This window comes from Macrotis lagotis, chromosome 1 (assembly GCF_037893015.1).
Source record: "Macrotis lagotis isolate mMagLag1 chromosome 1, bilby.v1.9.chrom.fasta, whole genome shotgun sequence".
Lineage (NCBI taxonomy): Eukaryota > Metazoa > Chordata > Mammalia > Peramelemorphia > Peramelidae > Macrotis > Macrotis lagotis.
In genome coordinates this window covers 486,627,353-486,653,999 of record NC_133658.1, presented here as the reverse complement: position 1 = coordinate 486,653,999, position 26,647 = coordinate 486,627,353, and the positions used below count along the sequence as shown (strand labels likewise).

The 26,647-nt window shown below is 35.9% G+C and overlaps 1 protein-coding gene across 2 annotated transcripts in view; it reads left to right on the top strand.

Annotated features, from left to right (window-relative positions):
• The first annotated feature begins 258 nt into the window (after nucleotides 1–258).
• Nucleotides 259–26,647, top strand: part of MGAT4A (alpha-1,3-mannosyl-glycoprotein 4-beta-N-acetylglucosaminyltransferase A) — a 139,150-nt gene continuing 112,761 nt past the window's right edge. For both annotated transcript variants that reach the window (XM_074213742.1, XM_074213741.1), the window contains exons 1-2: nucleotides 259–317; nucleotides 18,807–19,140. In XM_074213742.1, coding sequence (XP_074069843.1) covers nucleotides 19,047–19,140 — 94 coding nt within the window. In that variant the 5' untranslated portion in view covers nucleotides 259–317; nucleotides 18,807–19,046. The remainder of the gene's footprint in view (nucleotides 318–18,806; nucleotides 19,141–26,647) is intronic.

Below are 26,647 nucleotides of genomic sequence, written 5' to 3'. Positions count from 1 at the left end.
AAAAGTGGAGGGGAGGGAAATCTCACGAGAGCGATCTCGCCCGCGAGACGGCACACCTGAGTGACAAACAGGCGGGCCAGTGACGGGGGGAGGTTGGAGGGTCTCGGGCTTGGGACTGGTCCGAGGCACGCGCTCCGACGTGCCAATGGGGAGCCGCAGCCGGGGAGGGGGCGGGAGAGAGGGGGAGTGACAGTTTCCAGGGGCATTTCGGCGGAGGGGCGGGGTTTTCAGGGGGCGGGGCCTGGGCGGGGCGGGGCGAGCTGGTGGGCCGCGGCCGCCGCAGCAGCGGGAGCAGCATCGGAGCGCGGGGCCGGCCGGTAAGCGGGGCTCCGCGAGCCGGGCGGGCGGGCGGCGGCTGCGGCGCTGGGGCCGCGTGCGCGCGCGGGGCAGGAGGCGCCCGAGGCGCGGCGCGGCGGAGGCGGCTTCACCTGCTGCTTGCTAGCGGCCCCGCACGCTCCGCCGCTCCCAGCCCGCCCCTGGGACGCGGCGGCCGGGTCCGGGCGGCGGCGGCGGCGGCGGCGCGGGGCGTCGGGGCAGAGGCTGCCGCTGCCCCTCCGAGCGGCGCCGGGGAGGCGGGCAGCCCGAGCCGCCGGCCCCCCCCCCCCCGGGCCCCGGCCCGGGCCCTCAGCGCCCCGCTGCCGGCCGGACCCGCCGCGCTGCCCTCGGGGAGGGGGTCCCCGGGCCGCTCTCTCGTCTTAACCGAGGGCTGTCGGCGGCCGCCTCGGGGCGGGGGGCGCTTCGGGGTGGGGGCGGGCTTGCCGCGAGCGGGGGAAGGGGGCCTCGGGGTGAACTTTTCTTGGGGAGTCTCATGCCGAGCTTAGCCTTGGGCGCCCGCAGGCTCCCCCTGAGGCTTTCCTCCACCCCCACCCCCCCCACGTCGGTGATTCCCAGCCAGTTAGCGCCGTCTCGTCTCTCCTCTCCCTTCCCTTCTTTCCTGTCCTCCCTCTCTCTCTCTCTCTCTCTCTCTCTCTCTCTCTCTCTCTCTCTCTCTCTCTCTCTCTCTCCCCCCTTCTTTCCTGTTCTCTCTCTCTCTCTCTCTCTCTCTCTCTCCCTTCCCTTCTTTCCTGTTCTCTCTCTCTCTCTCTTTCTCTCTCTCTCTCTCTCTCTCTCTCCCTTCCCTTCTTTCCTGTCCTCTCTCTCTCTCTCTCTCTCTCTCTCTCTCTCTCTCTCTCTCTCTCTCTCCCTTCCCTTTCCTGTTATCTCTCTCTCTCTCTCTCCCTTCCCTTCTTTCCTGTCCTCTCTCTCTCTCTCTCTCTCTCTCTCTCTGTCCCTCCTCTCTGTCCCTCCTCTCTCCCTTCCCTTCTTTCCTGTCCTCTCTCTCTCTCTCTCTCTCTCTCTCTCTCTCCCTCTCCCTTCTTTCCTGTCCTCTCTCTCTCTCTCTCCCTTCCCTTCTTTCCTGTTCTCTCTCTCTTTCTCTCTCCCTTCCCTTCTTTCCTGTCCTCTCTCTCTCTCTCTCTGTCCCTCCTCTCTGTCCCTCCTCTCTCTCCCTTCCCTTCTTTCCTGTCTCTCTCTCTCTCTCTCTCTCTCTCTGTCCCTCCTCTCTCTCCCTTCCCTTCTTTCCTGTCTCTCTCTCTCTCTCTGTTTCTCTATCTCTCCTTTCCCTTCTTTCCTGTCTTCTCTCTCTGTCTGTCTGTCTCTGTCTCTTCTATCTCTCTGTCTCTCTCTCTCTGTTTCTCTCTCTATCCCTCCTTTCTCTTCCTTCCCTTCTTTCCTGCCTTCTCCCTCTCTGTTTCTCTGTCCTCCCTCTCCTCTCTTCTTTTCCCTCCCCTCTTGCTCTCCTCCCCGTTTCTCTTTCCCTTTCTCCTTCTCCTTCCTCTCTTTTCCCTCTTCCCTTCTCTTTCTGTCCTTCCTCTCCTTTTCTTCCCTTCTCCTCTCCTTCTTCCTTTGCCTTTTGCACTTCCCCTTTCTCCCTTTCCCTTCCCCTCTTCTCCCTGTCTCTGTCTCTCTTTTTTCTCTCCTCTCTTTCCCCATCCCTTTTTTCTTATCCTCCCCTATCCATCTCCCATTTCTCTTCTCCCTGTCCTATCTCTGCCATCTTCTGACCTCCTCTTTTTTCAGTCCTCCCTTTCCCCTTCTCACTCTACTTTCTTTTCTTCCTCTTAGATTCTCTCTCCTCTTCCTCCTCTCTTCTCTATCTCCCCTTCCCTTTCTCTTTCCTTTCTCTGTTCCCCTCTTCCTCTCCTCCCCTTTACTTCTTTGCCTCTTGTCTTCTGTCTTAATCTCCTCTCTTGTTTCTTCCTCTCTTCTTCTCTTTCTACTTTTCTCCCTCTTCCCTCTCCTCTCTTCTTTTTCTATCTCCTTCCTCCTTGTTTAAATCTCCTCTCCCCCCTCTCTTTCTGCCCCCCTCTTTTCATCCTCTCTTTTCTCTTTTTCCCTTTTCCTTTATCTGACCCCCTCATTTTCTGAGGGTTGAGACATCAGGACCAAAGACCCTACTAGATGACATTGTTTTTTTCTTCTAGCTCCTTCCTCCTTTTTTTCAAAAATCCTCTCCTTCTTTCTGCCCCCTTCTTTTCATCATCTCTCCTCTCTTTTCTCTCTTTCCCTTTTCCTTTATTTGTCCCCTCATTTTCTGAGGTTTGAAACATTAAGACCCTACTAGTTGACATTGTTTTTTCTTTTCTTCTATTCTTCCTTTCCCTGTGAAAAAGGAAAACAAAACCCGAGACAAATTTGCATAGTCAAAATTAATTACAGAATTGTCTGTGTCCAAAAAGTAAATCTGTGTTTTCTATCTGCATCTTGAATGCTCTTGCTGCATCATCATCCCTTGGAATTCTGATTGCTCACTACATCTATAACTTGTTATTTCAAAGTTTTTTGCTTTTATGTTGATGTTATTGTAAAAATTGTTCTTCCATTTCTGCTCATTTCACTCTTCATCAGTTCATGCAAGTCCTCCCAGGTTTCTCTGAAACTATTCATTTTTTACTATTCCATAACATTACATTAATATGCTATCATTTGCCCATCACTTTTACCACTTGATTCCCACCCCCTTAATTATCAGTTCCTTGTGACTTCAAAAAGAGCTGATACACACACACACACACACACACACACACACACACACACACACACCCACCCCCACCCCCACACCCACACCCCCTTCATTCTTTGATTTGAGTTATACAACTGGTAGTAATATTTATTGCTGGACCAAAGTATGTACAGTTTAGTGATTTTTTTTTTTAGGCAAAGTTTAAATTGATTTCCCTTAATGACTGGACATATTGTTTTCTTACAAATTATTTAAGTCATTTGAGATGATGAATTGAAAAAGATATAACTCTTGGGTTCTTTCTTAATTTCCTCTATATTCACCCTATTTTTGAGAATTTCCTCTATATTCACCCTATTTTTGAGAAACAGAGAGAGAGAGAGGGAAATACCTAGCTCTGACTAAAATTTTTAATTAAATTTTATTTGTTAAGCACTGTATTCTTCCTAAAATGAGACAAAACAAACAATCTTTGTAACAAGAATGTATAATCAAGCAGAACAAATACCCATGTTGGTTGGCCATGTCAATGATTTAAAAAAAATTTTTTTTGAGGATATAATTAATGAATTTTAACTATTTAAACCTTATTTTTAAAAGTAAATCTATAGTAATATAGATTGATTAAAGAATAGCTATCTAGTTTCTTGGGTGCTTTGATTTTAGGAGGGCAGGAATTCCCACTGAACTGGACACAAGAGGTTCTATTCTGTTTCACAGAGATCTCTAACCTGATAATTTAAGAAATTGTCTGAAAAAAATCTGCACCTGCTCTCCAATGGCATGGTGGGAAAAGACTGGGGAGATAAAACAGGGAATAGAGATTCATAGCTTGGTTTAGTACCCTTGGTAGATGAAAATAGAAGCTGCAGGTTTGACAGCATGCTTTATAAGCCTTTGGGGAAGTTGGCCTCAGGGGAAATGAAGTATGTGGTTTTTCCTCTAATTTTTTTTTTTTTTGAATTTCTGAAGAACTGATAGAGCCTTGGTTAATGTCCTGGTATTGGGGACAGCTAGGTCCCATCTGAGGGGGAGTCTTCGCAAGATTCTAAGTGACTGGAAGCCAGGGGATATGACTCTTGTTCTGGTTCCTATGGGGGGAGTGGCCTATACTGTTTGACCTTTTTACAGGGAGCACCTTGAACCTGAATCTGGAATGATCTTTTTCCATCATCTAGCATCAACTCAGATTAGAAACCTTTTCAGATCCTTTCTTCCCTCCCCACTCCCAAACCCTTAGTGCTTGTTCAAATTAATATTTACTTCTCCTTCTACTTGTATTCTTTCTGTAGACTGTAAGGTCTTCTAGGAAGGAACTCTGTTGATTTTTTTGATTTCTTTGTTTTTTCTTACCTTGACATTTTTAGTACCTTGCACAGGTCTCGGGCATGGTTGGCATCTAATATATGTTCCTTAGTCGTTTCTGCCATGTCTGTTTCTTCATGACTTTATTTGGTGTTTACTTGGCAAAGATACTGTAGTGGTTTGCCATGACCTTCTTTAGCACAGATGGGGAAACTGAGGTAAGCAGGGTGAAGCAACTTGCCCAGGGTCACCTAACTAGTAGATGTCTGAAGCTGGATTTGAACTCAGGAAGAAGATTCTTCTAGTCTTAACTTTCCTGTCCTTTGAACCCTATACCTGTCCCATTTAACACATATTTAGTGATTTGAATTAAAAGGGGATTGAATTTGGAGTCAGAGGACCTGGGCCAAAACTTTGTTTGGGACTTATGTGATCTTGAGCCAGTGACTTCCCTCTCCAAATATACTTTGTTACCATTTTATTTGTTATAATATGTAGAATTCACTAGAATTACTATCCACTGGTAGTTTGTAGCCTAAAGGCATCATAGATGCACAAATTTTCTTTTCAGATCAACAAATATTAAATATATCTCTGTATAATTATTACTGTTTGTTACACTGTGAGAGGTAAAATGTTTAAGAAAGGAATTTGTTTTTGCTACTCAGATTAACTTAAAAGACTTCATGAAGACTGCATTCACAGAAAGAATGATAAAAAGTATCTAAAGAACAATTATATATATATATATATATATACACGTGTGTGTGTGTGTGTGTGTGTGTGTGTGTGTGTGTGTGTGTGTGTGTATACCCATACTTATTTGTGTCTTAAGGATAACTATCTCTAGGTGGGGAGGAGGGAAGAAAAAAAGAAATTTTATGATAATTTTGTTGTATATGTGAAAGGAATAGCAAATTGTACAAAGCAGATTTGTAGTTTCATGTACATCTTTTTTATTGAACTGTTATAGGAATTCTTGTTTTATTCCACAAATTAAAAATCAAACTAAAAGAAACGAAAGCTTGCTCTCATTTGAATTAATCTTCATTGAGTCTAGTAGGGAGTACCATAATTGAGATAAATGTGAGGGGGGTGGCTAAGTGGATAGGTGGCGCAGTGGATAAAGCACCGGCCCCGGAGTCAGGAGTACCCCGGGTTCAAATCCGGTCTCAGACACTTAGTAGCTGTGTGGCCTTGGCCAAGCCACTTAACCCCATTTGCCTTGCAAAAATCCTAAAAAAAAAGAGATAAATGTGAAAGGTACAGTATAAATTTGAGAGGTACAAAATAAAGTGCTAAATGACATTGAAGGAAGAAGAGCATAAATTTAGAACTGGAAGGACTACCTTAGAGAACATGAGTTTAACCACCTCATTTTACAGAGGAGATAAAACGAAACTAAATGACTTGTCCAGGGTTACATAGCTGACGTGTCTAAAGCATTGTTTTCTTAAACTGAAAGTCTAGTGCTTTTGCCACTACACCATACTACCTTTTGCAAAGTCATTAATGCCTTTGCCCTGGCTCAATCTCTGTGTTCAGCAAAAAAGTGTTGGAGTCTTTGAGTTCCAAAAAGAGAATTTAAATTAGATTTTCTAGGATTGATATAAGAATTCAGTAGGCAAAAGGTGAATGAAAACTATTCTAGGCATTAGAAAATAAATTTTAAAAATATATCTTACACTTAAGTTGATGATTTCAGAAATTCTTTGAATAAAATCATAGATTTGAGGAAAAGGAAAGGAAAAAAGAATATAACAGTATTCCATAATTCAGGGATTAACCATAAACATGCTTAATAAATGCTCACTCTTTCTTTTTTTGTTTGTTTTTATGTTTTTTGCAAGGCAAATGGGGTTAAGTTGCTTGCCCAAGGCCACACAGCTAGGTAATTACCAAGTGTCTGAGATCGGATTTGAGCCCGGGTACTCCTGACTCCGGGGCCAGTGCTTTATCCACTGCCACCTCTAGCCGTCCCTTCACTCTATCTAACATTAAAAAAAGGGAAAAAGAAAATGTATTAAAAAACATGAGCTCTCAGGGTAGTGTTAAGGAGGTTCTAATCCAATCTAGCAAGCATTTATTAAGTACCTATGATTATGCCAGCAACTGGTAGAAATACAAGAATAAATGGGAATTGGTCCTACTTTGAAGGAATTTAATCTTCAATTGGGGAAATACAACCTGTAAACTTGGAATTAAGGAAGATCTCTATTGGTATCTTGCTTTAGACACTTAATACCTCTTCGACCATGGAGAAGTCATTCACTCTTATTCAGTTTTTCTCCTTTATAAATGATGATAATAATAGTACCTATCTGATAGAATTGTTGAGATAACATGTGAAACTCTGCAAATATTAAAATACTACATAAATAATAGTTATTACAAAATAATTGAAGGAAAAAAGGAAGTATAATCCTACATGACTGAAATGTAGCAGTGGGTGGAAAAGGGTAATATGAGAAATAAAAGGTGATATGTTGTGGAGGGCTTGCGTTTTCATTGTTTTATGCTTTTACAAGGTCTTTTACAAGTATATTTTGTTAGGTGAAAAATGTGTAAATTTTATTTTTATTGGGGGTTAATGATCTGACAATAGTTCTAATAATCATTGGTTGGTTGAGTTGTGGGGTTTATATTTAAGTCACATTGGAAAACCCAACACCTAGAGAATGAAGTCCAATTCCAAATTTTGTATCTTTAGTCAGTATCCTGAAGCCAACTTAAGCTGTCCTATTGAATTGCTATACTTTACAATATGAAATGTAATTTTTTGAAGGGCGAGATGGTATTTTTAAATTTTTCATGTAGAATTTTATAGAGACTTGCATTGGAGAGTTCATTTTTTTGTACCTTCAGTTTTATCAGACATTTTTGAAATATTTTTTCACAGTTATCTGAATGCTCCAAGCCATATTGGTATATAGTGGCTTTTACAAAGGTGCTTGTGAGCCTTTAAAGAACTGCTAATTGAAAATTTTAATCCATAGCTTAAGTGTTTAGAGACTCTGGTCTTTGGGTAAAATGTGACAAAGATGCCTGAAATTTAAAGAGCAATTATTTTTTTTTTTTGTGGTGACAAAAATAGAGATTCATGGTTAACTTGCTGTTATCAAGAGTAAGTAATGGGGCTGCTAGGTGGCGCAGTGAATAGAGCACCGGCCTTGGAGTCAGGAGTACCTGGGTTCAAATTTGACCTCAGACACTTGATAATTACGTAGCTGTGTGGCCTTGGGCAAGCCACTTAACCCCATTGCCTTGGAAAAAAAGAAGTAATTTGCCATTCACATAGGATGTTAATAAATGATTAAGATTCTACTAAATTATGCTTCTTTAAACTTTTATATTGTCCATTTACTTTTTTTTTTTAAAACTTAGCTTATATATTATGGACTCCTTAACTTTTTACCCTAGAGGACTCCTATTCCTCTGGCAGTCAAATATTAGCAGTTTTTATTTGCCAGTTATTAATAGGCAAGGCACGGCATGGTGTCCAAATAAATAGCACCAAAATCTGCCAGGTGGGTACAGTGGATAGAATGCAGGCCTTAGAGTCTGGAAGACTTGAATTCAAATCCTGCCTGAGATCACTTACTCCCTTTTGTGACCCTGGACAAGTCGCTTAACCTCAGTCTGCCTCAGTTTCTTCATCTGACAAATGGGAATGATTATAGAAATTACCTCATAGGGTTGAACTTTAAATGTTAGCTATTATTATTATTGTTATTAATACTGCTGTTGTTAAGACTGTGATTGCAAGGGATGATAATAATGTGTGATAAAGTGGTCATATGAGTAAAATATTTTCTAAAATACAATTTTCCATCCAAATTTTCAGTGAGGAATAACCCAATAAAGGTTTAATAGCCCTAAAAAGATTTCTTTGTTACACCCAATAATTAATGTTTTAAGAAATGTCTATATTCTGTAATCTATAACTTGTTTTAAAAAATTTTTTAGTATTATGAAAGCATTATAATCTGTGATAAAAGTACATTTTGAAAACAACTACTAGTAAAAAGACTTTCCATCTTGATAAATTAGAGTTTCCAATTATTATTGAAGTGTCTATGGGAATAAGATAAAGAATAATTAAAGTTTGTGTGTTAATTATTTTTAGAGATGAGATTTTTTTTGCAATTTAAAAAAAATTTCTGTTTTAAATTTTTTTCCTTCTTTCCCTTCCCCCATCCATTAAGAAGGTAAGCAGTATGATAATTTTTATGTATGTGAAGCCAAACAAAGCATTTTGTATGTTATCTAAATTGAGAATGCAAAAAAGAAGTGAAAGAAAATAATTATTAGAGTTCATCAATTCTCTTTTCTCTGGAGGGGAATAATAATTTTTATCATGAGTCCTTTGAAATTGTCTTGATCAAACTATGCCCAAAGGGCAACAAAAATGAGCATACCCTTTGACCCAGCAATACTACTACTGGGTATGTACCCTGAAGAGATCATGAAAAAGGGTAAAAACATCACTTGTACAAAAATATTCATAGCAGCCCTGTTTGTGGTGGCAAAGAATTGGAAATCAAGTAAATGTCCTTCATTTGGGTAATGGCTTAGCAAACTGTGGTATATGTATGTCATGGAACACTGTTGTTCTATTAGAAACCAGGAGGGATGAGATTTCAGGGAAGCCTGGAAGGATTTGCATGAACTGATGCTGAGTGAGACGAGCAGAACCAGAAAAACACTGTACATCCTAACAGCAACATGGGAGTGATGATCAACCTTGAAGGACTCGCTCATTCCATCAGTGCAACAATCAGGCACAATTTTGGGCTGTCTGCAAAGGAGAGTGCCATCTGTATACAGAGAAAGAGCCATGGAGTTTGAACAAAGTTCAAGGACTATTCCCTCTAATTTAGGGGGGGGGGAAGCTATCTTATTGCCGTATCTTGTTATTTCTTAGACTTTTTGTCTCTTCCTTAAGGATATGATTTCTCTCTCATCACACTCAATTTGGATCAGTGTACAACATGGAAACAAAGTAAAGACTGGCAGATTGCTTTCAGTGGGGGGGAAGTAAGTAAGATGGGAAAATTGTGAAACAAATAATATCTTTAATAAAAATAAATTAAAAAAAGAAATTGTCTTGATCAGAGTAGCTATGTTTTTCACATTTATTCATCATTACAATGTTGCTGTTACTGTGTACTATGTACAACTCCTGGTTTTGCTTATTTTATTTTGTATCAGTTCATATAAATCACCCCATACCCCATTTCTTATAATAATAATCTATCACATTTATATACTTAGGTATATTCAACCATTTCTCAGTTGATGGATATCTTCTATTTCCTATTTTACTACCCCACAAAGAAGTTCTTTAAACATTTTTATACAATTAGTAAGGATACTTTTCCTTTTTATTTGCTCTCTTTGAGGTACTGATAGTGTTATTTTTGGGTCAGTTTACTGGGTCAAAAATGTTATGCACAATTTGATAGTCTTTTGGATATAGCTCCAAATTGTTCTCCAGAATGGTTGGATCAGTTTGCAACTCCAAGCAGTGTATTAATATACCCATTTTTCCATCTCTCCTTCAGCATTTATCATTTTCCTTTTCTTATGGGTGTAAGTGGTTCTTCAGAGTTGTTTTAATTTGCATTTCTCTACTCTAGTATTTTCTTGATAGATGCCTGTTCATATGCTTTACTCCTTTATCAATTAGGGAATGGCTTTTATTTTTATAAATTTGGTTAAGTTCCATACACACACACACACACACACACACACACACACACACACACACACACACACATTTATTTGATAAATGAGATCTTTGTCAGAGAAAATTGTAAGAAATGCTCCCCTCCCCCAGTTTTCTGCTTTCCTTCTCATCTTGGCTACATTGTTTTTGTGCAAAATCTTTTGCAATATGTAATAAAAATTCCATTTTACCTTCTGTGATATTCTATCTCTAGCTTGCCTCTGAACTCTTCCCTTATCAATAATAGTTCTGTAATTTTTCCATCCCCTAATTTGCTTATGATATCACCTTTTATTTAGACATTTTGAGTTTTTTTTAATACAGTGAGATACTGATTTGTCCATACATAGATTCTATCAGACTGACTTTCCCAGCAGTTTTTGTTTCAAAGCTTGGTTGTTTGAATTTATTGAACAACTAAATTACTATGGTTATTCACTTCTGTATGTGTACTTAATCTATTCCATTGATCAACCCCACTACATTTCTTATCTGGAACCTGATTAATGATTACTTCTTTGTCCAATAGTTTGAGATCTGGAACTGCTAAGATGATTTCCTTCACTTACTTTTTCATTGATTCCTTTGATATTCTTAACCTTTTGTGCTTTCAGATGGATTAAAGTTTTTTCCTTGATCTATAAAATATTTCTTTGGAAGCTTGACTGATATAGCATTGACTAAATAAATTAATTGTGTGGTTTTTTTGGTTTTTTTTTTTAGTTTTTGCAAGGCAAATGGGGTTAAGTGGCTTGCCCAAGGCCACACAGCTAGGTAATTATCAAGTGACTGAGATCGGATTTGAACTCAGATACTCCTGACTCCAGGGCCAGTGCTCTATTCACTGTGCAACCTAGCCGCCCCCAATAAATTAATTTTGATAGTATTATCATTTTTCTTATATTGGGTTGGTCCTACACTTGAACAATTAATTTTTTAATTGTTTAAATCTATGTTTTTATGAGTTTTTTGCTATTATTATATAATTCCTCTGTATACCTTAGTAGGTAGACTTCCAAGTGTTTTATACTACAGGTATTTTAAATGGAAGTTCTTTTTCTATCTCTTTCTGCTAGATTTTGGTGGGTTTATATATAGAGATATACATATACATTTTAAATGCAATTTTGAACAGTAATAATGTGATAATGGACATCCTTGCTTCATCCTTGATCTCACTTGAAAGACTTCTATTTTATTACTGTTTCAGATAATGTTTGATGTTTTTTGTTGTTGATCAGTTGTGTTCAACATAATCTGATTTTCATGACTCTGAGGACAAAATGCCTGATTTTAAATAGATATTTGACATCATTTTTTGACTTATTTTAAGAAAAAACCATTTATTTCTAGACTATATAGTGTTGGGTTTTTTTTTTTGCAAGGCAAATGAGGTTAAGTGACTTGCCCATGGTCACACAGCTAGGCAGTTATCGAGTGTCTGAAGCAGATTTGAACTCGTACTCCTGACTCCAGAGCCACTGCACCACCTAGCCATCTCTATATGGTGTTTTAAATAGGAATAGGTGCTGTAATTTTGTTCAGGCATTCAAAAACTTTTTTCTGAAAAGCAAAAGCATAAAGCAAACTTTTTCTGCTTCTATTAATATAATTATATGATTTATGTTTTTATGTTCTTAATATGATCAGTTATACTTATAGTTTTACTAATTGAACTAATCCTTTGTTTCTGATGTAAATTTAACCTGATCTTAGAATATGTTCTTTGTGACATTATAGTCTCCTTGCTAGTGTTTTATTTAAAATTTTTGCATTACTAATTACTAGAAAAATTGATCTGCAGTTTTTTCTTTCTCTGTTTTTGATACTTGTTTTAGGTATCAAAACCATATTTGTGTTATGAAAGAAATTTCATAGGATTCCTTATTACTTATTTTTCCCAGTTTGTATAATATTGGAATTCTTTAAATGTTTGATAGAACTCATTTGTAAATCAATCTGATCCAGTAGTTTTCCCATTGAGAGTTCAGTTATAACTTGCACAGTTTTTCTTCTAAGATAGGTTAGTGTTCCAATTCCTCTTCTGTTAATCTGGGCATTTTATATTTTTGTAATTATTCATTCATTTCATTTAGATTATCAATTTTCTTGGCATATTGTTGGGCAAAATATCCTAATAAATGCTTTAATGTCATCTTCATTAATTGTGCATTTACCCTTTTCATTTTTGAAACTGGTAATTTGTTTTCTAATTTTTAAAAAAATCAGATCAGTTTATTAGTTTGATTTTTTTTAACTTTGAATTTCATTAATCTCTTCTTTGATTTTATAGATTTTTTTTAGGTTTTTTTTGCAAGGCAAATGGGGTTAAGTGGCTTGCCCAAGGCCACACAGCTAGGTAATTATTATGTGTCTGAGACCCGATTTGAACCCAGGTACTTCTGACTCCAGGGCCGCTGCTTTATCCACTGCGCCACCTAGCTGCCCCGATTTTATAGATTTCTAATTTGGTTTTTGAGACTTTTTTAATTTGTTCTTTTTTGTAGATTTTTTTTTTATTTGCAACTCCTATTTATTGATCTGTTTTCTTTTATTCATGTTTAGGGATAAAAATCTTTCTCTGTGTATCTCACAGATTTTGGTATGTTGTATTATGTCATTTTCTTTAATAAATTGTTATTCTTTGATTTGTTCTTTGTCCACTTCTTTAGGATTACATTAGTCTTCAGTTAATTTTTAATCTGTGCTTCGATTGCTCTTTATTGAATGGGATTTTTAATTGCTGATTTTATTGTGATTTTCTGGTAACCTGGAAAAGGTGCATTAAGTGTTTCTGCTTTTTTGCATTTATTTCTGAGATTTTTATGCCCTAATACATGGTTGGTTTTTGTGAAGGAATCCATGTATAATTGAGAAAAGTTACACTCCTTTCAATTCTTATTCAGTATTCTGTAGAGAGCTATCGCATAAATTTTCTAAAATTTTAGACATGCCCTTTGTTGTTTATTATGTTTAGGTTTATCTGGTTATAAGAGGGAAAGTTGAGTTTCCTCATTTGTATGGTTTATTGCCATTTTCTCCATTAACTTATTTAACTTTCTGACCAACTTTTACTTTTTTAAACTATTAATAACATTTTTAAAAATTTAATTCATTTTGAGAGTTACATTTTAAGTTCTAAATCTCTTCCTTCCTTTCTCTTCCCTCACTAAAAATGACTACCATTTGATGGATCTTTATAGATATATATGTAAAACCATATCGTATGTACTATTTACCAGTTCTTTCTCTGGAGGTGTATAACATCTTCCTTCATAGGTTCTTTATAATTCTATTAAGAATTTATTTTTGAACAATGTCACTTTTAAGTGTACAATGTTCTCTTGGTTCTGCTCACTTCACTTTTCATTATTGCATTCAAGTCTTCATGTTTTTCTAAAATTGACCAGTTCATAGTTTATTTTTAAAAAATATTAATAGTATTTTTTTCCAATTAAATGTAAAGGTAATTTTCTTCCTTCATTTAAAAAAATTTTCTCCCTTTCTTCCCTTCCCCTTCCCCTTCCCCTTCCCCTTCCCCAAGATAGCAAGTAATCTGATATAGGTTATGGATGTACAATATTATTAAACACATTTCCACATTAGTCATGTTGTGAAAGAAGAATTGGAAGAAAAGGGGAAAATCACAAGAGATAAATAATATTCTTTGTTCTGCATTCTGACTTGGTTCTTTCTCTAGAGTTTTATGGCATTTTCCATCACAAGTCTTTTAGAATTGTCTTTGATTGGGGCGGCTAGGTGGCGTAGTGGATAAAGCACCGGCCCTGGAGTCAGGAGTACCTGGGTTCAAATCCGGTCTCAGACACTTATAATTACCTAGCCGTGTGGCCTTGGGCAAGCCACTTAACCCCGTTTGCCTTGCCAAAAACCTAAAAAAAGAATTGTCTTTGATCACTATATTGCTGAGAAGCAGCTTATCATTTCTTATAACATAGTATGAGCCATCATAATTGTATACCTCAGCTTATTCAACCATTCCCAGTTGATGGGCACCACCTCAATTTCCAGTTCTTTGCCACCACAAAGAGAACCACCATAAATATTTTAGAACATATAGTATCTTTTCCTTTTTTTTCCCTGATCATGCAGACCTAATAGAGGTCTAAACGGTTTTGTTGACCTTGGGCATAGTTTCAGATTGCTCTCCAAATTTGGGGTTGAATCGGTTCACAGTTCAACCAACAGTGTATTAATGTTCCTATTTTTCTATATCTCCCCTTTGTCCTTTTCCCCCTACTGTCATTTTAACCAGTCTGATAGATATGATATGATATATTAAAGTTTTGTTTTAATTTGCTTTTCTCTAATCAATAACAGATAAAATCTATGCTCTCCTAATTTGTTAAATAGTGAGTTCTTGTTCCAGAAGATTTGGCCTTTGCATTTTTTTCAAACACAAGATTCCTATGGTTATTTATTATTGTGTATCACATGCCCAAACTTTTCAACTGATCCACCATGTTAATTCTTAGACGATACCTGACTGTTTTGATGATTACCACTTTTTAATACATTTTGAGATGTGGTATGGCTAGGCTACCTTCCTTCACATTTTTCTTCCTTGATTCCCTTGCTATTCATCAAATCTTGTTCTTTCAAATGAATTTTCTTCGTTTTCTTTCCCTATCTCTATAAAATTTTTTAAATAAGCTTGTGTGGTATTGAATTAAGTAAAATATTTTAGGTAGAATTGTCATTTTATTATGTTGATTTAACCTACTCATGAGAAATTAATTTTCTTCTGATTCAATTTGATTTTATTCATGTGAAAAATATTTTGTATTTATCTTCATATAATTACTGGGTTTATCTTGGCAAATGTTTTATGTTACCTACATTATTTGCAATGGAATTTCTCTTTCTAACTCTTGCTGCTGGACTTTGTTGCTAATATATAGAAATGGTAATGATTTATACGCAGTTTTTTTTGGATCCTGCAACTTCTCTGAAGTTGTTAATTATTTTTAATTAGCTTTTTAGCAGCTTCTCTAGGATTTTCCAAGCATACCATTTTCTCGTCTGGAAAAAATGATAGTTTGGTTTCCTTATTGCACATTGAAATTCTTTCAATTTCTTATTATGACAATAAACAAGATGCCAAAATTTGCTTTACTCCTGATTTTATTGGGCAGCTCTACTACTATGCTACCCATTATTCTTACTGATGGCCTTAGACCATTCTAATTCTAATAATATCGCAGAAGCTGAAATATTTGAGTCATAAAAGGAATTTGGTAGGACTCCTTCCTTTGCCTAATTTTCCAGAAAGTTTATATTTATTAGAATTAATTGTTTTTAAAATGTTTGATAAAATTAATTTATGAATTCCTTTGTTCCTGGGGATTTTTTTCTTAGGGAGTTCATTGTTCTTTTTTTCCTAAGGTAGTGTTATTTAATTATTCTGTTTTGTGTTCTGTTGATCTAGGCAGTTTGTATTTTAGTACATATTCATGCATTTCACTGAACAATTTTTGTTTGTTTTTTATCTTAAATGCTAGCAGTGATCATTCTAAAATAAGCAAGATTTTCACTTTCACTTAACCTAGAATTAGGCATGTAATTGGGAAATATAGCCCCTAACATTTGATTTAATTTCATCTTCATTGGTTTGATAAATTCATCCTTTAAAATTTTGATATTTGTAATTTAGTTTTCCTCTTTTTTAAATCAAATTAACCAATGATTTAACTGTATTATTTTTTTTTTCATAAAACCAGCTCTTAGTATTATTTATTTTTATTCATGTCTTTGATTTTTAGTATTTTCAATTTGGTGTTTATTTTTTTAATTTAAAAATTTTTTTAATTTCATGCCCAAATCATTGATCTGCTTTCTTTTTCCATTTTATTAATGTAAGTCTTTAAAGATACACATTTCCCCGAGTACTACTTTGAATGCATCTCAAAAATTTAGGTATGTTTGTCTTATTATCATTTTTCTTTTTTTTAGGTTTTTGGCAAGGCAAACGGGGTTAAGTGGCTTGCCCAAGGCCACACAGCTAGGTAATTATTAAGTGTCTGAGACCGGATTTGAACCCAGGTACTCCTGACTCCAAGGCCGGTGCTTTATCCACGACGCCACCTAGCCGCCCCTTATTATCATTTTTATTAACAAAATTATTGATTATTCCTATGATTTGTTCTTTGATCTACTTATCTTTAGTATCAGATTATTTAATTCCAATTAATTCTTAATTCTTAGTCCTTAGTTGGATATTTTTTAATGCATTATAGTATAAAAAATACATTTAATTTTTTCGCATTTGGTTGTGAGGCTTTGATGCCTAAAACTTGGTCAGTTTTTGAGTAGGTCTTCTTTACTGTTGACAAAAAAGGTATACTCCTTTCTCTTTCCAGAGTTCTACCATAGCTAACTTTTCCAAGATTCTTTTCATTTCTTTTCATTTCTTTTTTGTTTATTTTTTTAATTTTATTTAATTCTGAGAAGGGCAAGTTGAGGTTCCCCACAAGTTTGTTTTCTTTTATATAATTTACCGTCTATTTCCCTCTTTCTCTCATTTGACTTTTTCTTTTAAGAATTTGAATGTTATTCCATCATTTAGTGAAGATGTATGTAATATTGATATTACTTCATTGTCTATGGTATCTTTAGGAAAATGTAGTTTCCCTGCTTATCTCTTTTAATTAGATCTATTTTTGCTTTTGCTTTGTCTGTGATCATGATTGCTATCCCTTGCTTTTATTTTGCTTGCCTCAGCTGAAACTATTTCATAGATTATACTCCATCCCCTTATTTTTACTCTGCTTGTCTCTGTTTCAAGGGTGTTTCTTGTGAACAGCATATTGTAGGAATCTGATTTTTAATCCATTTTTGCTATCTGCTTACATTTTATGGGTGACTTTATTCATTCACAGTTATGATTACTGTGTATTTTTCTCCATTCTATTTGTTCTTTTTACTTTTCTCTCTTTTTTATCTTGTTCTCCTTAAAGTTTATTTTACTTCTGTCCATCACCTCCCTTCATTCACCCTCTCTTCTATCAGTTCCCAGAATTTTCATTAATCTTGACTAATATCCCCACTTATTCTCTTAAAAATGTCTAAGTTACTGGGAAGGTGAAGGTTAAGCCAGGAATAGGGAAAAATCTTGTTATTTTAGGGTGATCAATGCTAACATTTAAGGGAAAAAAAAACAAATTGTTCATATGCTTAAGTTGCACTTAAAAACATTTTAATCCTATACAAATATTTAATAATATTATTCTTTAGATTTTAATGAGTGGGAAAAACCAGGAGACAGGTTAAATAAAATTATGTCAGAGGAAAGATTAAAATTCTTAGCTTTTCAGTTATAGATGGACACTTTGAATTCATATTGGCTAAGATTAGATGAAAGGTAAGGGAACTGTGAATGAGCAACACTGCATATAAATTTCAGATTTATTTGATTGGTTGGCAAGTTTTTTTTAATCTTTCATGATTTATTTATTTTTACGTTACTACAATAATCTTACTGTGAAAGTAAACATAATTCCTCTCCTCCCACAAAGATCAAGAAACCTCAAGATAAATAAAGTTAGAGGAAAAAGTGTACTTCAGTCTGTGATCAGATATCATTGACTTTGTCTTTGGGATGGGTTGCATTCTTTACCATTAGTCTATCAGAGAAGTTATTTCAATATTTTTTCCCACAGTTGCTATTGTTAACTGTATTTCCCTCCATTCTATTCCTCTCTACTCTCATTTATTCTAGTCTCTCTTCACCCTGTCCCTTCTCAAAAGTTTCTTGTATCTGACTACTCTCTCCCATGATCTTCTCTCTCCTATCACCACACTCCTCCCTCCTCTTCCCCTGTCCCCTTTCTCCTATTCCTTTCCTCCCTGTTCTATATCCTGTTTAGTGTATTTGTTATTTCCTGTCTGAGCCACTTAGGATGTGAATGAAGGCTCACTCATCCTTCCTCACCTTCCCCCCCTTCCACTCCATTGTAAAAGCTTTTTCTTGACTCTTTTATGTGAAATATCTTAACTCATTCTATGTCTCCTTCCCCTTTCTCCCTGTACATACCTTTTCATCTATTTGACTGGTTGGCAAGTTTTGATAAATTTTTCCATTTTTATTTTTTAATAAAGGATAGCTCCTTGGGAGGGACAAGGATTTATTAAACAATAAAGGTGATATAAAAAAGCAAAGATATTAATATGCATTTATTACAGATATAAATAAAACACGGTCTCATTTTTCTGTCTCCTTTTTTCTTTCTCTGGAATTTTTTGCTATCTGCTAGCCTATTCACTGATCAGTGAGCCAGGTGCATGTTAGGCAGGCTAACATTTGTTGACTTATTTGGAGCTAGAATATCAGGAATATCAGCCCATAAAGATGTGATGAACCTCTTTGGACATCTGGTTGAAGCCTCTGGACTTTTTTTCAGAATGTTTTATAAATGCATAAAAATAGAATACATGGGATATGGGAAAAATACATTTATTTTTAAACAAAATACACATGAAAATATTTAGCAGAATATTTAAGAAAAAAATTAATGGATCTCTGGTGAACTCCAGCCTTAGAAAAAAGGCAACCTGTTTGTCTGACTGTCTTTCCATAATACATATGCCCAAACATACAGACATATGTGCTTATATGTGTATACACACAGACACACAAATATGCAAATAACCCTTAAGGAATAAATAAGGTGAATAATAGTAACCAATTTTTAAAAGTATAGTCTTAATAATAATTAGTAATTGCTATATCACTGAATATATTTTCTTTCTGAATAGGAAGAGGAAGCCTATGAACCAACTTTCAGTTATATGAAGACCATTAAGAAGTAGTTGGGTGATCATTTTGAATGGTGTTCCAGCTGGATTTGTTTTGGAGGACTCTTGAAATGAACCTCTCTCATCTCTTGTTATTGGCCTGGAACCCCTAGTACTGGGATACATTGCCTTCAAAACAGTAAGAAATAGTACTAGTTGTCATCATCAAAAACATATGAACAGTTGTGATGGTGAAATGAGATGAGGCTCCGAAATGGAACTGTGACAACTGTATTAGTTTTTATCACTTCGTTCCTCAGTTTGTCTTGGTATATTTCAAGGCAAAATGGAAAAGGTAAGGAAAATATCTCTTTGAAAAAAAAAATATATATATATATATAAGTTAATATTTTGTCTAGAGATATGAGTTAAATCAAATCCATGTCTATTGTCTTAATATTTTTATAATGTGGAAAGGTAGCTGATTGCTACATAAATAGTTCACACTTCTGAGAATGTCTATCTAAATAGAATACTAGAAAGGCCTTTTGGATTGAATTATGTACTTCCAATGCTTATTGGCAAGAACTTCACCTATTGTTTTATTAGTTTATACTGTGATATTTAGTTAATAAACTAAGTTAAAGAATTTCAATTTTTGTTTCATGACTAATGTAAACATAATATTTGAACATTGCTTATAATATTTAAAGGAAACAGTTATTCTCATCAAGAAGTTTACATATTACTTTGATTTTAACTGCACCTTTTGAAAATTGTTCTTTAAATAAAATTATTGAATGAGTAAAGTTTGAGTTTAGTGTTTTTAAATTTCATTCTTTTAAATTGTGTTGAAAACTGTTTTAGAATGAATTCTAAGTGTCAGTTTAGTATATGTTTTTAGTTGTATTCATATTTAGAATAAGTCTATTTCTTACTTAGTCTTTATTAAAAAAAATTACTTGGCATATATGGCTGCACAGCTTCCCTTCCCCTGAAGTTATGAAGAAAAGCAGTTCACCCAGTATCTGAAAATGTTTGATCTGTGAGGTAGAAATATGTCAGCATACTGAAAATCTCCTTGTATGAAATCTTAGAATGAGCAAAAGGTTTCTTAGGCAAAGGAAACTATATCCATTTCAATAAACATAAATAAAAAACCTGAACACTTGTTTGGCTATCTGTAAAAATCAACTGGATCAAATAATCTCTGACTTTATATCTTTGAATCTATGATTTGATAAGTTAAATTACAATTTAAATCACTAGTCAAGAGAAGTAGATGGAAATTTTTTCTTTTAAAAATAGTCTATTGATGTTCCATTTTTTAGAGATTTAAAATATCTCCTAATAACTACTTGACTGTATCCCACAAGTTTGGGTGGGTTATCTCATTATGTCATTGTCTTGAAAGGAAATTATTTATTTTTATGGTTTGTTTTTTGATCTACTTTTATTTGTTTGTGTTTTGCAAGGCAATGGAGTTAAATGACTTGCCCAAGATCACACAACTAGGGAATTGTTAAGTGTTTGAGGTCAGATTTGAACTCAGGTCCTCCTGACGCCAGTGCTCTATCAACTGCGCCATCTACCTGCCCCCATCTCATTCTTTAAAATTAGATAGTTTCCAATTTATTTTTAGTCATCTTTCCATGGACCTTTGTTACATATGATTTTTATTGAATCATGATCTGAAAAGGATGCAGTTAATATATCTGCCTTTCTGTATTTGATTGTGAGGTTTTTAATGCCCTAATACAGAGTCAACTATTGTGTAGGTGCCATGTTCCACTGAGAAAAGGCATATTCCTTTTTATTCCCATTCAATTTTCTCCAGAGATTCATCATATCTAACTTTTCTAAAGTTTTATTCACCTCTAATTTTGAGAGTTGGTGGTTGAGGTCCCCCATTAGTACAATTTTGTTGTCTAGGTCTTCCTTTAACTCATTTGACTTCTTTAGCTTTTAGATGCTATATCACTTGGTGCATATTAGTTTAGAATTGATAGTACTTCATTGTCTATGATAACTTTTAGCAAGATGTAATTTCCTTCTTTATCCCTTTTAATGAGATCTATTTTTGCTTTTGCTTTATCTGAGATAAGGAGTGCTTACCCCAGTTGCTTTTTTTTCACTTCAGTTAAAGCAAGATAAATTCTGCTCTATCCCTTTTTTTAGATTTTTCAAGGCAGTGGGGTTAAGTGGCTTGCCCAAGGCCACATGGCTAGGTAATCATTAAGTTAAGTGTCTGAGGTCAGATTTGAACCCAGGTACTCCTGACTCCAAGGCTGGTGCTCTATCTACTGCACCACCTAGCCACCCCTAGTGCCACCTAGCTGCCCCTTGCTCTATCCTTTTACCTTAACTCTGTGTGTATCTTCTTTAAATGTGTTTCTTTTAAGCTCTGTATTGTAGGATTTTTGGTTGTTACTCTGCTATCTACTTTCATTTTATGGGAGAGTTCATTCTATTCACATTCACACTTGTAATTTAACTCTTTATTACTCTCTGTTTTATCTCTCCTCTGTTTGTATTTTTCCTTTCTATCTGTCCTGATTTCCCTGAACTTGATTTCATCCTATTCCTCCTCACCAGTGGTTTGATGTTCTTTTTTAGTATCACTCTTGATTTATACTGCTTCCTCTCTCCAGTCTCCTATTCTCATTAGAATTCTCTTTGTTTATTAACAAATAAAATCAAAGTAAATGGATAAATGCACTGGCCATATTAAAAATTCCATGCTTCCTATTGAGAGGTAGACATATTTCAGCATGTTTCTTTTCTTTTTTTTTTTTTTTGCAAGGCATTGGCGTTAAGTGGCTTGCCCAGGGCCACACAGCTAGGTAATTATTAAGTGTCTGAGGCTGGATTTGAACTCGGGTACTTCTGACTCCAGGGCCAGTGCTCTATCCACTGTGCCACCCAGCCAACCCCCATCATAAATTTCTAAAGTAACGATCGTTGAATTAGAAAGTTGTGACAGGCTTGTAATTTTGGGTGACTTTATTTATTTATTGCAAGTAAGTGACTTGATAGGTAATTATTCAGTGTCTGAGGCCAGATTAAGTGTCTGAGGTCCTCCTGATTCCAGGGCTGGTGCTTTATCCACTATGCTACCTAGCTGCCCCTGATTTTGGTGATTTTAAAGTCAGAGTCCTTGGCAAAAATGCAGTCAGAAACATCAACAACAATGGTCACTTAGTACTTGAAGACTTATGTGTCTTGTGACTGCAGTAAAACTTTGTGGAAGCACCCTCCCAGCAAACACTGACATTTAATAAGCTATGACATTGTTAAGGAGAGACAGACAGGATGTGAGACTGATAAAGGTGATGTGTGTCAGATTTGTTGGACCGATCATGGATTTATCTTTTTCAAGTTAAACATATGCATTCAGCAAAAGTGGTCACTCCAGGGCAAGACAGCTACCAGATGACTTAATGTCAACAGATTAGAATGTATTTCTAAGTGAGAACAGTTTGTTGCTAACTTGGAGAAAAAGCTGAGAGGAGTAGAAAGGGAGTGGACAACTTTCAGAGATTTTATGTAAAGGTTTGTATTTACTCATCTGGGTCAGAACACTTGCAAGCATCAGAATTGGTTTGACAAAATGATAAGTTTAGAAGCTGCTAAATGAAAAATGAGAACTCCACAAGGTTTACCAATGGAATAGTTCACCTTTCTCCAAGAAAGTATCATTTAACTTCCCCCTCCCAAAAAAAAGCAAAATGCAAACAATGAAACCTATACAGACGTTAAAGTCACAGATCCCACCAAAGAAAAGGATTAAAACAAGTTTTCAACTGTGGACATTATGGTGAATCTTCAGGGAAGGGCTGTCTCTTCAGGAGAAAAGAGAAAGTAAAGCCCAGCTAGGCTGGAGAGCAGGAAAACCAGCAGAGGCTTTTAGCCACAGTTTAGTCCAGGTTCTGGCAGATAGACAACAGCATAGGTCCCAGCAGCTAGGTAGCAAACCAGCACGGAAGGTCCCATTCCCAAAGTCTGAACACTAGGGCAAAAGACTGGACTGGGTTGGGATCAAACCACTGCATGGACAAAACCTAGACATAAAGGAGGAAACAAATCTACTTATTGGCTGGGCTGTGTAGGCACCACCTTGACCATCAATAAGGCAGGGATCAGACACCAACCCCTGCAACAAAAAGCTCAGGACTATACTTCCTATATTCCAGGAACTAAGCTCAATAATAAAAAAGAGCATAAAACTAAGTGCTAACCATAGAAAGCTACTATGCAGATAGAGAAATGCCATCTCAGAAGTTGAAAGCAGTGACAGATTACCTACATGGGAAGTCTTAAAGTAGTCTATAAATTGGACTTAAATTCTAAACCTCATAGAACTTAAAAAAGAATTTAAAAAACAAAGAAGCAAGGAAGAAGAAAGATGAAAGAAAGAAAGAGATGAGAGCCAGGAAGGAAAATTATGAAAAATTGAGCAAAGAAATCAACTCCTTTAGAAGTAAAAATAACCAACTAGAAAAAGAATGAAACTCATCTAAGACTCAAATTGTTCAACTGGAAAGGGAATGCAACAAAATGTAAAATTAACCAACTGGAAAAGGAAACACAAAAGCTAACTGAGGAAAATACCCCCCCCCCCCATTAGAATTGAACAAATAGAAACATGAATCTATGAGACACTACTATTCCATCAAAAAAATCAAAAGGCTGAAAAAAATTGAAGAAAATGTAAAATATCTTTTAGGAAAAACAAATGACCCAGAAAATAGATCCAGGGGAAGAAAATTCACAAATTATTGGTCTACCAGAAACCCTAGATCAAAAAAGAGCCTATAAAATATCCTTCAGGAGGCTAATCATGGAAAACTGTTCCAATATGCTAGATCAAGAAGACAACATAGTCTTTGAAAGACTACACAGATCACCTCCAGAAAACCCCAAGGATAAAAACTCCAAGAACTATCATAGCCAAATTCTGGAACTCTCAAATAAAGGAGAAAACATTGCAAGCAGACAAAAAGAAACAATGTAAACACAAAGGAAACACAATCAAATTATATTTGCATTAAAGGATCAGAGGGCTTAGAATACAATATTTGAGAGGGCAAAAGACCTTGGATATAACCAAGAATTTACTACCCTGCAAAATTTAGCATATTTGGTCAGGGGAAAAGATGGATGTTCTTTGAAATAGAGGACTTGCAAAATTTCCTGATTAAAAAGCCCAGAACTGAACAGAGAGTTTGTTTTTTGAATACAAGTCTCAAGAGATACATAAAATGTTAAATAGTAAAGGGGGGGGATACACAAATGCTAGTCAAGAGCATTAAATTTTATATAACCCTACAAGGGAAGATACCACTTGGAAGACCAAAATGACAACCCTATGTTTGAGACAAATTACAATGTGTCTGACTATGGCTGATCAGATCAATATGAACTCAGACTGCTCAGGTCATGCACAAATAGTCCAGGTGAAAAGCTAGAGTGTTTACTTTAAACTTGTCTCACTTTTCTTTTGAGCTCCTTTAATTCTATAATAGAGCTCAGACTTTCTCTGATGAGGGTATTCTATTCTGAGTGGTCCTGTGCCAGTGTCTCAGTTGTAAACTTTTTTTATTAAAAATTTTATTTATTTTGAGTTTTACAATTTTTCCCCTAATCTTACTTCCCTCCTCCTCCCACACTCCCACAGGAGGCAAGCTGTCAGTCTTTACATTGTTTCCATATTATACATTGATCCAAATTGAATGTGATGAGACAGAAATCATATCCTTAAGGAAGAAACATAGAGTATAAGAGATAACAAGATCAGACAATAGGATATCAGTTTTTTCCCTAAATTGAAGGAAATAGTCCTTGGACTTTGTTCAAACTCCACAGTTCTTTATCTGGATACAGATGGTATTCAGCCCCAAATTGTCCCTGATTGTTGCACTGATGAAATGAGTGAATCCATCAAGGTTGATCATCACCCCCATGTTACTGTGAGGGTGTACAGTGTTTTTCTGGTTCTGAGTTGTAAAGTTCTTAAGAGAGACCTTCACTACTTAGAATACTTAGGGCCTCTATACAAAATTAAATCAGAAGTGACTTTACTAGATAATTAGAGATTTGCAGTACAATTAGTGGCTCAAGGTGAGAGCATACTTAAAAGGGTTGTACATAAAGAGATTAGGAAGTGATCTCATTTTAAATCACACTTTAGTTAACAAGGATTTATGTACCATTTTGGGGGGCTAAAGGGACAGTGGGAGAGAGTATAACCAATACTTTGGTTGGGAAGGGCTTTTTGGGGCTATGGTTGGAGGAAGAGAGTCTTAGAAGGACTGGACACAAAAACATCTTGAAGAGATTTTGCTTTATTTGATGCTTTGGCTGCATTTGGAGTGAGTTTGCTTGGAGGGCATATAAATGACTTTGCATGATGAAGTGGCTCATGATGATTGTGAGTCTGTGGAGGGTTCTTGAAAAGGGAGTAAGATATAGATATATAATTTGATACGTTTCATGACTCTTAAGAAGTATTTCTAATGAGACAAAAGTATTTAGTGACTATGAGGCAATACTACTTATCAATCATTCAAGTAATCAGTTAATCAACTTTGAGAATAGTATTTCTATAAGTCAGATAAAAAGAGTATATTTTGACAAAAGGGATGTAAATACAAGACAGGGTTAAAACAATAAGAACATAAAAAGAAGAACTATGCTAGAAGAATGCTAGGCATTAGTGGATAAGTAATACCAGGTGAAGAGGCACAAAGATCTATTATAGTAGAGGGAAAGAAAGAAGGATGTGAATAAATCCTATTCAATAGATTTGACTGGGTAGTAGGAGGAGAAAGGGGTAAAAAAGGGAAGAAGGGACTGATAAAAGGGAAGGCAACGTTATAAGTGAAAGTAAACTTGAAGTTAAAATTTAAAAATAAAATTAAGGAGGAAAGGGATCAGAACAGTGAGTAAGAGTTGGGGAAAGGAAAGAGAAGAATAAATGGGGAAAGATAGTATTGAGGGAAATAAAGAATTAGTAATCTTAACTGTAAATGTGAATGGGATGAATTATCCTATAAAACAGAAGTGGATAGCAGAATGGATTAAAAACCAGATTTCTACAATGTAAGGTTTACAAGAAACACATTTGAAGCAACGAGACTCCCACAGGGTAAAGATAAAAGGCTGTAGCAAAATATATTATGCTTAAGCAGAAATATAAAAATCGGGGTTAGCAATCCTGACCTCAGGTAAGGTAAAAGCAAAAATAGATTTCATTAAAAGGGATATGAAAGGAAACTACATCTTCTTAAAAGGCACCATAGACAATGAAACTATGTCATTATTAAACATATATATGTATGTATATACATATATATGTACCTAGTGGTTCAGCGTTCAAATTCTTACAGGAGAAACTGAATGAATTACAAGGAGACACAGAGAAGATTATAATAGTGGGGGACCTCAACCTTGCTCTCTCAAAATTAGATAAATCTAACCACAAAATAAAGTAGGAAGTTAAGAAAGTGAATACAATCTTAGAAAATAAAATCTTAGAAAACTTAGATGTGGTAGATCTCTGGAGAAAATTAAATGGAGACCTTTTTTTCTCTCTGCAGCATATGGCACCTATATCATATATTAGGGCTTTAAAAACCTTATAATCAAATGCAGAAGGGCAGAAATAGTAAATGTATACATTTCAGATCATAAAAATAAAAATTACCTGTAATAAAGGACCATGGAAAGCTAAACCAAAAATTAATTGAAAGTAAATAACAATTTTAAAGTACAAGTAGATCAATCAACAAATCATAGAAATAATCATTCATTTTATCCAAGAAAATTATAACAATGAAACCTCATATCAGAATTTATGAGGT